Here is a 12,299-nt window from a genome sequence, read left to right on the forward strand (position 1 = left end):
GAGGAAATGGGAGTTATTGTTTCATAGGCACAGAGTTTCAGCTTTATAGAATGAAGACTTCTGGAGATTAGCTGCACAATAACGTGAATGCACTTAACACTCCTGAACTGTACCTTAAAATGGTTAAGGCAGTAAATTTTATGTGAAGTGCTGGTTATCACAATGTAAAATAAAGGGTGAAGAAATGACTACCAAATGCTTATAAGTATATAGAAAATAATCCCCTGCCCTTTGGGGACATATATTTGAATCATGGTGATAAATTCTGGACATGCTAAACAGAATTTATAAAAACATTACACATATACAGATACCACAAATGTGCCTACAGAACCTGACCTGCCATCTCTCTCCTACTTCTAACCCAACCTGCCCAAACCCCACAGTGCATCCCTGCAAGGAACAGCTAGCTGTCTGCTCCTCTACCCTGGCTTTCAGCATGCGCCCAGCCAGGCCTGAACTTCTGGACTCCTCTTAAGATCCCCTTATGCTCAGCAGGACTCCCTCCTCCCAGCACTCCTCTGGTCCACTCATAAACTTTTCCTCTCCCAGAATCTCTTCTCTCCAGTCTGCCTCTCCTACTTGCAAACATCTCAGGGCCTAGCACACAATCCAGTTTATTTGTGAATCATGTAGGGAATTCTCCAGAAGAACTGAGGGTAGTGATTTGGGATTCCTAAGGGGTGGGTGTCTAGGACTAAATCTTCGGTTAATATTCTTCCCTATTTTGTCCTCCAAGCAAAGGCAGTCCTACAGACTTCCAATAGCCTCATCTTCTCAACTACAGAGAAGAAAGCAGTAGGCCAGGGGCTTCAAACTGATTTTCACTTAGGGCTCCTTATCACCCCCACTAACCCTTATCCTATACTGAGATGGGCTCTGGCTACTTACTCAAGGTTGGCTATGACTAGAGCATTGAGGGCAAGCTAAACAAGATGGAAACTGGGGGAAATGTTATGATAGGGACATTTGGGTTGAGGACAAGAAGGTTCCCGTGAATGAGGCTTGGGATTCATACCACAATGCTGGCTAGAGACAATCTCTATGTCAAGAAAGATTCCTTCTGGAAGTCTCTGGTTTTCATCTCCATGTCAAGAAAGGTTCATTCCTTCTGGAAAACTCTGGTTTTCTAAGTTACCCAACACATTAGAAGGCATGGCTACATGAAGATCCCTTCCTGGACCTCCCAGTGGTGGGCTGTTTATACCAGCACTCTCTGCCCTGACACATACTGCCTGGCCTTTGCTCAGAATGGGTTCACAGGCATGTGCCCACTCTCCTGGGAAGAGAATAGATGCATCTGACATTTAATATGTTCTCCACACAGAAGACTCTCAATAAATACGTGCTGATCTGTGGAAGGATCTCAGTGCTACTTTTCCATCTCGAGAAACTAACATGCTCTTGTGTCTAAGTAGCTTATTATCTGGATTTAAATAACTATTTAGCCAGGGTCCAAGTAGAAAACATATTTCTTTCAATGGCCTTCTAGTTTATCGCATGGTACTTAATGTAGGCCAAGAGTATTTACACCTGCAACATCAAAAAAGGTATAAACAACATGGCGATACTTTAATTCTCCTTCATTTTGCCAAGTTGCTGGAGCAGATGCCTTGTGACACCCATAAATCAGAGTAGAAAATTTTTCTCCAATTATGTTTTAATTCATGGGCAATCATTCTCTACAGCAGGTGGCACGTTGGGGGGGGGGCTAGATGTCAGGGAGCATGAAGTCAGGCTGCTAAAGTACTGAGTAATTTTAATTTGAATTTTTACAAATGAGTATTGCAGGGGTAGCAGAGACAAAATGTGCCTGTTAACTGAAGCCAGGTGAATAGGATGCATAATAGCAGTATCAAATGCATCTAGAACCATCTCCTCATCCAACTGTGATGCAATATAACACAGATACTGCTTCTCACTTGAATTCTCTGCTTGCCTTGGTCTAATTAATTTCATCACGAGACCATCTTCTCATTTTTTGCTTGAGGATCCTGAATATGACCTTGAGATTATTCAAATGACTGCAGTGTCATTTAGGAATTGACCCATGCGACAAAAACACATTCCTCTGCAGAATATGTCATTCTCCACTATTTGCAACATCCATGCCCAGAGAAATTAGTGAAAAACCTTTCTCCAAAGGATCTATGTATCCTACTAAAATTTCACTCTTAATCTATTCGCTAAACATTGACTAAGTGTGTTATGTGAATAACACTTTAAAATACAGAAATTAATATGACAAGCCTCCGACCTTGAAAAACTTCCAACCAAACAGGAAAGACACTCACACCAGCCAAAATCTGGTGCAAACGCTGGCCCCTACTGGCCCTCCCAGCTTCCCCGTCTCAGGAATGAACACCCTACCTGCCCAGCTATTTACATCTGAAACCCCAGACATGATTCTTGCTTCCACCAGGCTCCATCTCTAGGCTACCATTCAGATCCAAGCCACTCTTACCTTCCACATGGACAAAGGGAACAGCTCTTTAAATGGTTTCTTGCTTCCATGCTTTGTCCCAATGACACACATCCTCATCCTAATGATAGTAGGAAGTACATCTCCAGGTTGCTCTACTCCTGAAAGCCCTTTAAGGGTTCCCTAGCCCTCTTAGCGTCAAATTCCTTCCCATAGCCTAAGAGGTCTCGTACAACTGGCCCCAGATTACCCACCAGCCTTACCTCCCTCCTAACCACCCTTCTCCTTTTTGACTATATTCCCTTCTACTCTGATCTCTCACTGCTCCTCGGTGGAAGCCACTGCACTTGTCCTTTGCCTGGCATAATCTCCTCTCCCCACCTTTCTGTGGCTCTAGTGCCTTAAATGTCCCCTCCCCAGGAAGTCCTCCCTGATCACTCCATCAAATACTGCTCAAGACATTTCATTTCCCCTTTCTGCACTTAGTTGTAAATTACCCGTGACTGTCTCTCTCCTCTGGCTAGCTGTAAACTCACCCTGATGAGGTTATCCATAACTGTGGCCCTAGGCTAGAACTCTGCCCTGCCCTCCACAGGAGGCACACAGAAAAGACAAGTTGATTGAGGAGTGTCCATTACAAAGAAGATCAAAACAGGGATGACAGAAATGGAGGGCTGTACAGTGAGGACACTTACTTTTCACTGGAAGAGGAAGAAAGCTGTGAATAGCTTCCAGAGGAGCAATCTTATGTACTGTGCCTTAGAGGACAAGTATATGCATCTCAAAGCACATGCCAGGCTCTGAAACTAGCAAAAGACAAGTCCGAAAGGCATGCCTAGTCCAAGTAAGTCTGAGAAACGGGAAGAGTCCCTGAAATGGCTGGAGCCCAGAACACGCACAGGGATGTGCTAAGAGGACAGCATGCACAGGGCAGAACCTGAGGGACACAGTAAGGGGTTGGACTTTTATTTTTTTAGGCCATGGAAAGTCACTGAAAAGTTTTAAAGTTGAAAACTTAGTATATTCTAACCTACATTTCACAAATATTGAGAAAAGCTGTTGTAACTTAAAAACCTGCAAACAACCAAAGATGGCACTACTTTTAAGAGGGCTATATACACACCCACCTATGTTTAGAGGAGAAAAAAAGGATTTGGATCCCATCTGTAAATGCAAGGCAGAGGGGGGCTCACAGTTGGTCACTCTGTGTCTCCAAGAGGATGAGCTTTTGGTTTTTCAAAGGCACAGAACAGCCACATTAACTTTCCAAATGGTTTCAAAGTAAAAGGCACCAGGATTGAGGATAATGAAGTGGCTAGCTAGATTACAAGACTGGAACATGGTCCTGGGCTGGAAGATGGATCCAGGCAAGCACGCTACACGTTCCAGAACAGTTTAGTCAAACAATATTGAACAGATGGGATCGTACTACTTAAACTGAATTAACCCTAAAGACCTGCATATGATATTAAACAAAGTAAGTACACGAATGACTCGATCTCAGCCACAAGACATGGCAGTTGTTGAAACTACTGCAAGGGATCAAACACCTCCAACAAAATGTGCCTTCCAAAGCGTCGATAACCCAGGTACTCAAAGGGCTTTATCAGTACAGCTTATCCTTTTGTTTTTTTTAAGATTTTATTTATTTATTCATGAGAGACATGCAGAGAGAGAGAGAGGCAGAGACATAGGCAGAGGGAGAAGCAGGTTCCATGCAGGGAGCCTGATGTGGGACTCGATCCTGGGTCTCCAGGATCACGCCCTGGGCCGAAGGCAGCACTAAACTGCTGAGCCACCCAGGCTACCCAGTATACCTTATCCAAGGCAGATTTATCTGATGAGCACAACTCTCCTCAACAGTGAGGTAGTAAGATGGGAGCATTGAGGGGCACCTGGGTGGCTCAGTCAGTTAAGCGGTTGCCTTCAGCTCAGGTCATAATCCCGGGGTCCTGGGATTGAATCCCACTTTGGGCTCCCTGCTCAGTGGGAAGCCTGCTTCTCCCTTCTTCCTCTCCCTCCCTCTGCCTGCTGCTCTCCCTACTTGTACTCTCTTTGTCAAATAAATTTTTTTTTGCTCACTTGAAAAAAAATATTTCTAAAAGCTATATATATATATATATATATATATATATATATATAGCTTTTTTAATTAAAAAAATTTAAAATTTTAATTTAATTTTAAAAATTTTAAAAAAAATTAAAAATTTAATTTAATTTAAAAAATTAAAAAAAAAAGATGGGATTGCTGACTAGGACAGACAATGGCTAACAGAACTAACTGTGGCTTGTCCTTGCAGCAGTTCTGGAGTGGGGAGATGCCCAGGAGCCCCAGCCATGATATAGCACTAACTGATTATTGGGTTATTATTCCCTTTGGGTTTTTTGTTTGTTTGTTTTGGCTCAAGCAGTGTCATATCTGGGCTTCAGCTTGTCTATAAAATGAGGAATCCAGAAATAGGATCAAAGGTCCCTCCCAGTTGTAAACTCCTGTGACAATGAAAAAATTCCTTGTAGGCACACCTGCTTTCCACAAACCAGTGAAGGGACCTGAGCCAAGGAGCGATCCCTTCTGGCTCAGTGTCTGTGAAAAGTGCTGAGGTGGGGTGGGGGCTCAGGCATGGAACTGGTCCCAGGTCTGAAGATGCCCTCAGCTGGAGAAAGGGAGGTAGCAACATGGTCACTGCAGGGGCCGGGAATTGGGTAGGTGTCAACTCATACCACAGCTCTAACTATGAGATCGTGGGCCAGCAAAACAGTATAAATTCTCTGCAAGTCAAGGAGGGGCAGAGTCATCATGAGAATTACAAGACAAAGGATGTAATCTGCTGAGCGCAGTGCCCAACACACAGCCACTCCTCAGTACATGACAGTTCCAGAAGATGTCGGTGTCAGTTTTGTGTCATTTAGTTAGGTGTTGGATTTACCTCTGCTGCTTTATGACATTCTCTCTGTAGAAAAGATAAAATTATGGAACCTCACAAAACTGGAAAGGGAGGCTCCTGGGTGGCTCAGTGGTTGAGCATCTGCCTTCAGCTCAGGTCATGATCCTAGGGTCCTGGGATTGAATCCTGCATCAGGATCCCTGCACAGATCCTGCTTCTACCTCTGCCTATGTCTCTACCTCTCTCTGTGTATCTCATGAATAAATAAATAAAATCTTAAAAACAAAACACAAAACTGGAAAGGACCCCAAAGTCCTTTCACCTAGTTCCCTGTTCTTGGGCATTTTCACTGTCACCATTACCATGTCAGTCAAGTTGATCACACAAGGTCACTCAGCTGTGAAGTCCATCTAAAACACTATCGTTTGTGTCCTCAGGGGTCCCCCCAGGGGTTGGAAGTAGTAAACATCACTTCCTGTATTCCTGGATGCCCAAAGAATCAAAGCTGTCTGTTACTATAACAAATTTATAAAATGAGATGAAAGTGCCTAAGCCGGGGTCACCCACTGAGTCATCAAAGAGCCGATTTTAAAATATTAGACAATTATGAAAATGATAACAAAAAAAAAAGAAAATGATAACAAAGCCCATAACAGGCTTCACCAACTCTTCTTATGCCATGTAGAAAAGAAAGCAAAGAAATCCGAATACACAATCTCATTTATGTTGTGATTACAAGGAAGTACAATTATGTACATATAGAGTGAGAGCTGGAAAGAGGCCTGGGAAACGACTGGGGCTGATTTGCTAAGGAGGCGTAACTGCGGAAGCCTTATTTTTACCTACTGACTTTCCGGGGGTTGACACAATAAATACAACAGTGCTGGTCACAGGGAAGGAGGTGCTGCTGTTCACTCACCCAGGGTTATATAACATGACCGCAGACAGGTTCTCACAGGACTTGGAGAGGTCCGTCATGGACAAGCTGAAGGAGGACAGAAGGCCACTCTAAGAGCAGACACAGGGCAGAGCGGTTACCATGGTGGGGGAGAGGGCCAGCGCCCCAGGCCCACTGCTTCCATGGCGTGAGAAGCAATGAGGCACGCACACCCTGCATAAGCACACCCCCTGACTGGTCTATCTGAGGCCGGCAAGCCAGGGAGGGACTGGCAAGGGACGCCTCTCAGACCCGAGCCTCGGCTAAGCACCGCAGGCCCAGAATGCCCGGACTAGGGCAGCTAGCCCAGAACTGTGCCACCATGCTGCCTGATGGTGGAGGGAAGGGTCACCCACCACCCCTGGCAGGAGCAGCACCCTGTTCTCAGCAGGACTCACTTACCTCATTGCGTGTACTGACGGGATGAAGGTGAGGAGTGAGAGGGAAGGGAGACTAAGAAAGGAAAAAGCTTAACCTGTTTGCTTCCATGGAAAGCTGTTGGCAAATACATTCTCCTCCCTCTCCTCCTCTGCAACTGTGAACCAAAAGGGACCCTCAAGGGAGACCCTGGGCCGGAACAGATAAGAGGCTTCATTGGCAGCCCCAGAGAGGCCTGCTGGGGTTTGCAGCTTTATTGTTATTGCCCATGGAAGGCACTGGCACCCATGGGCGGCCCCCACAAAAGGAGGCTGCTGCTGTTCAGGCTCACCCCTTGCTAGTCAGGGGACCGGTTAGCCTCAGTTTCTCCTCCTGATCACCTGTGACATGGTACAGTAACAGCTGCTGGGCAGATAAAACAGTAAAATCTGTGCAGAAGTTTCATACAGTGCCAGGTTCATAGAAATGAGAGCTATAGTCTTTACCTTCCTCAGTCTAAGGACAGTACAATGTCACTAGACAGATTTCTCTCTCATCTCTCCCTCCACCCCCTCTCAGGGCCTCCATTCGCCTCCCCCGTCCAGCATTCAAAGGACCCTTCAGATGTCCCTATCCATCGAACTGTCCTAAATTCACCCCCTCTCTACTTTACACCCCAAACAAAAAGTCCAATTTGCTGTGGCTGAAAATAAAAAGTGAGCAAACTTTTGAATGAAAGTGATTCTGATATTGGGTTAACTCTTAAAACAGATCCTCTTAAGTTGAAGCCACTCTCCACTTAATGCAAAACAAAGCCCAACTCCTTTCCAGGAGTGAAGGGGTGAAGAGAAGGGTCTAGAAGGAGCAATTTCTCCTTCCTCTCTGGACTTCACCAGCTTGCTCTTCCACTTGATCTGCCAATCATCCACTGAATGACAATTCCTTAGCATCAATGCAGGCTACAGAATGAGTCTTCTGGTTCCAGAAAATCAAACTGTTCCTATAGCACCAGCTCTCCCAGGAGCAGAGTTGGCTCCTAGAGATTTTATGCTGCTCACCTTCCTCTTCTCCCTGAGCTTGGCAGCCTCCTTAGGATGGTTAAAGCGAAACATATTAGTTCTTCCCAAGAGTATCACAGCACCTAAGAACATAAAAAAACACAAGTAAGCAACTTGGTTGGTTGACAACATCATATTGCGGAATTTTATGGCTGAAATGTAATTTCCAGTGTACTATAAAACAGTAATAATAAGGGAAAGCCTTAGTCTCCAAAGTCTGCTTACATAAGCCAATTTTAAATCTGCAAATATTCTTATTTTTACAGCCCAGAGTCACAATACTCATGTTACCAAGGCAGAAGTGATGGATTCAAACATTATATTATGAAATTTAAAACATAATATCCAGATAATTATACTTCTGATTGTTGAGAAGAAAAAAAGAAATCCATTCTGCAAAGGGACGCTGTAATACTAGCCAAAGCATATGGTCACAAATTTGGAAAATGTTTATTAAAGCCAATAAAAGGAGAAATTCCAAAGTAAAGTGCTTTCAAAAGAAAACATGGTAAAATTGGTGGAGTCCAGGTATCCATGACTAAAGTCTACCTCAGAACTTGACAGTAATGAAACTGTGTACATGAAGGTCTGTTTCCATGTGAAAATACTGCTTCTTGTTAAAACCTGTTAAAATTTATATGGTCACATCAGACACATGAGAAAGGCTCCACTGACCAGGATCCTGCTTATCCAAAAAAGAACTCCATAAGAGGCAGACGAATTCAATATAAAAACCCAAAGGTAACAAAATCGTTAGGAAGAGGGGGACATTTCAGCCTGATTCAGCAAATAAGGAAACAAACACTTTGAATAGTTGGAACTGTTCGAAGCTGGCACAGGTGCCATGGAAGGAAGCAAGCTCCCTGTCATTGGAGGCACCTAAGTAAGCGAAGCGATGTTCTAAAAGAGATTCACCATGTTATCTGGTCCATCCACACCCAAGAGTCTACCACACCTCAGAAGGAGACCCCCATGTTCAATCCTTGCCCTGAAAAAGGACACAAGTTACTTGTGAAGATAGAACACACACATGAAGTCAACCACACAAGATGATGTGTGATGAGGTCAAGCATCTAAGTGACACATGCAAGGTTGCCATAGGTGGGGACAGACCTAGGCTGAGTCTCACATGGCAGCCAGAGAACAAGAAATTAGGTTCCAGTTTGGGGTAACCATGGGGAAGGGCTAAGCCTTAGCAGGAGAACAGGCATGTCATATTGAGGGAGAGGAGGGAGTCACCTCCACCCAGAATGCAGGGCATTGGAAACAGCAGCGAGAATACGTAGGTACTGGAAAGGTGACACAGAAACACACTATGAGGACATGGAGAGCCAGGGTAGGGAACTGGCACCAAATGTCACAAACTGCTGGCCAGAGAAAAATTTCAGCTCATAGAGGTTTTGTGTGTCCCATGGAACTTTTAAAAACTAAAATTTTTAGCTGCCAAGAGTTATAAATCTGCAGCTTCCACATAAAGCTCAGAGTTTCTTTCTGATTTTCCCTCAAAAACTAGAAGGTATGGTATCAGCAGATTTGAATTGCCACCTGGCAAAAATCCCTGGACTGCTGAAGTCCACCTCCTTTGGGTAGGGTACATGACCTCTGGGTGACCACAGTCACCAACCTCTTCGTTTGCCTACTATCTCCACCTGGATCTTGCAAGTAATAGCGTAGCCTCTGGTAGCTACTTTAGAGTGTCAGACCAGTATATCCACCTGTCTCTCAACATATTGCCTCATCTTCTCATTGGAGTTTCAAATTCAATACGGCTAAAACCCAATGGGTTTAGATCATAACCCCAGGGAGCAACTGAAGGGCTGGTTCTGGTGCTTGCCATTATTTAGTGGAAATGGAGTCAATATGGAAAGAAGAACACAGTTTTAGGAGACTTAGAGGGATAGCAGTGGATATTAACTAATCTACAATCTACGTATCCCCCTCACACAAGATTGCATTCGTATATTTTCCAATTACGGAAAGGCACCATAATCATAATTAAGAAAGGTGCTTTCCATGCCTTTTATGACCAGGACCCAGAACTGTGTGCCATACTGAGAAGTCAAAAGTTAGGCAGCCATACCTAGGATATATGTATATTTAATGCTCTCAAATTGAAATTAGAGATTAATAAGGCAATCATATTCAATGTGTTAATTAAATTTAATCCAATTTTTTTTCCTGTTAATCAAATGCCCAGCCATGCAGGTTGAAAATTGCTAAAATATGTTAATGGAAAAATAGAATGGTATTTCAGAGACATATTTCATATCATATTAAATCACTGAAAATAATCTTGCCACTCATGTATTTGCATGAAATATACATAAAAATCCCTGTAAGAATTATTAAAAAAAAAAAACAACTACTCATGACCATTCCTTGTTTCCATCTAAATAATGTGCATAAACTGCCTGTCACATAAAAAGAGGCTCCGTTAAGGCTGGTTTCTATTTCATTACATTCCTTTACTCAACAAACCTAATGACTTAAAAAAATCTGCTTCGTTTTTACATTAGGCTGCTGTTAATTTCTTCCTGCATTCAACGAGTACTTTGTGAACACTGTCAGCAGGTGAATCACTATGATAAGCACAGAGATACAGATCTGAATGAGTCAGACATATGCCTTGCCCTCATGGAGCTTATAAACAAGTAGGCGGGAGAGATGAATAATCAACAGACTCCACAATGAGATGCAAAGCTACAACTGAAGGAGAGATCCTCTGAGGACCTAAGAAGAGGGCTGATTATAGGGAAGGTTAGGGACAGAGGCCCTGAGGGAGGCTGGAAGTGGTGCCTGAGACAAGCTCTGAGGGTGAAGCAGGGCGAGTGAGGGAGTGCCATATGTAAAGGTCCTCTGGCAGGAAAAGATGATGAAGGAGGTGGTGATGCTGAGTGCCTAGAAGACAGTTAAATGCTTACATCAGAGGAAACAGGGAAGAACAGTACACATGAAGCTTGAGGGAGGGAAGGGAACATACCACATAGAATCTTTCAAGTTACAGTAAAGCAACTTTAATTTCACGTGGATGCAGAGGAAGAGAGTGAAGGGCTTTGTGCAGCAGCGTTATATGATTAGATGAGAGTTTTAGAAAGGTCATTCTTTCAACTGTTTTTTTTTTTAAGATTTTATTTATTTATTAATTCATGAGAAACACAGAGAGAGAGAGAGAGAGAGGCAGAGATACAGGCAGAGGGAGCAGCAGGCTCCATGGAGGGAGCCCGACGTGGGACTCGATCCCAGGTCTCCAGGATCACGCCCTGGGCTGAAGGTGGCACTAAACCACTGAGCCACCAGGGCTGCCCTCAACTGTTTAAAGAAGGAACCAAAAAGGGCAAGAGCTGATGCAGATAAACAAGGTAGGAGGCTACTACAAGGGTCCAGGTCAAAGATGACGGCTGATTCAGCATTAAGGGCAAAGGGGAGTAGACAAGGGGGAAACACACATGTCAGGAAGATATTTAGGAGACAGGATCAATAGGACTCCACAATAGGCTAGATATGGGGACAAGGGAGGTGAAGGAGATGCTTCTGCTAGTTGAATCGGGAACTGTTCACACAGATTGAGAACACTGAGAAAGGACCAACATCCGGGTTGGGAGAGAAATCGTGAATTTGTTTTTATGCATAATCAGTCTGAGAAGCCTTTGGCAGGTGGAAATATAAAGCTCTAGAAGAAAAATCTAGGACATCTATTAATCTATTGGTCTACCTACCAACCTACCTACTGACCTACTTACTCTCAAATAAATAAATGTATATATAAAAATATAAATATAAATATATATGTCTCGGTGTGTGTGTATACACACACACACACACATACACACATTTGTAAGTATACATACCTACCTAACATCTGTGTGTAAAGATGAGACCCAGAGCATCTGCCCTGCCTGCAAACTCTTGATGTGGCCAAGAGTGAGAAAAGTTTAACCTCTCCAAAATTCCCTTTCCTTATCTAGTCATCACACTGGATACTTTCTAAGGTTCCTTCCAGCTCTTAAATTCTCTTTAACTATATGGACTATTCCTTGATCTGAGGTTAACATGATTAATCACAGATGGACTTTTCTCATGCACTTAGTTTGTAATTTTTAGAGCATATCTAAGCCTCCATGAAATATATGATGGCTTCTTTGAGATTACTTCAGAGCCCATTTAATACCATGAGGTAGGGAATCCCTGGGTGGCTCAGTGGTTTAGCACCTGCCTTCGGCCCAGGGCATGATCCTGGAGTCCCGGGATCGAGTCACACATAGGGTTCCTTGCATGGAGCCTGCTTCTCCCTCTGCCTGAGTCTCTGCCTCTCTCTCTCTCTCTCTCTGTGTGTATGTGTGTCTTTCATAAATAAATAAATAAATAAATAAATAAATAAATAAATAAATAAATAAATAAATAAATAAATAAATAAAATCTTTAACAAAAAATACCACGAAGTAGACAAATTCCAGACAGTCTTTAAAGGCAAGGGAAAGGAAACAACATTATAAAAGGGGACATAGAGGCACTTGTTAACAATAACTTTAAAAAGCTTCATTTAAACCTCCGAATAAAACCACTGAATGCTGATTTCACAGAGGATTTTGTCCTAGTATTTCAGATACAATGAAAATGAAATTAAACTTGTAAACAATTCT

The 12,299-nt window shown here is 43.2% G+C and overlaps 1 protein-coding gene across 8 annotated transcripts in view; it reads right to left on the bottom strand.

The window, feature by feature from the left end:
- The window catches only part of KIF16B (kinesin family member 16B), a 292,648-nt gene that overhangs the window by 120,748 nt on the left and 159,601 nt on the right, over window positions 1-12,299 (bottom strand). For all 8 annotated transcript variants that reach the window (XM_055345060.1, XM_055345069.1, XM_055345039.1 and 5 more), the window contains 2 exons: window positions 7,660-7,742; window positions 6,227-6,315 (listed from right to left, as the gene is read on the bottom strand). In XM_055345060.1, the coding sequence (XP_055201035.1) occupies window positions 6,227-6,315; window positions 7,660-7,742 (172 nt within the window). The remainder of the gene's footprint in view (window positions 1-6,226; window positions 6,316-7,659; window positions 7,743-12,299) is intronic.

The sequence above is a fragment of the Nyctereutes procyonoides genome, unplaced genomic scaffold (genome assembly GCF_905146905.1).
Source record: "Nyctereutes procyonoides isolate TBG_1078 unplaced genomic scaffold, NYPRO_anot_genome, whole genome shotgun sequence".
Lineage (NCBI taxonomy): Eukaryota > Metazoa > Chordata > Mammalia > Carnivora > Canidae > Nyctereutes > Nyctereutes procyonoides.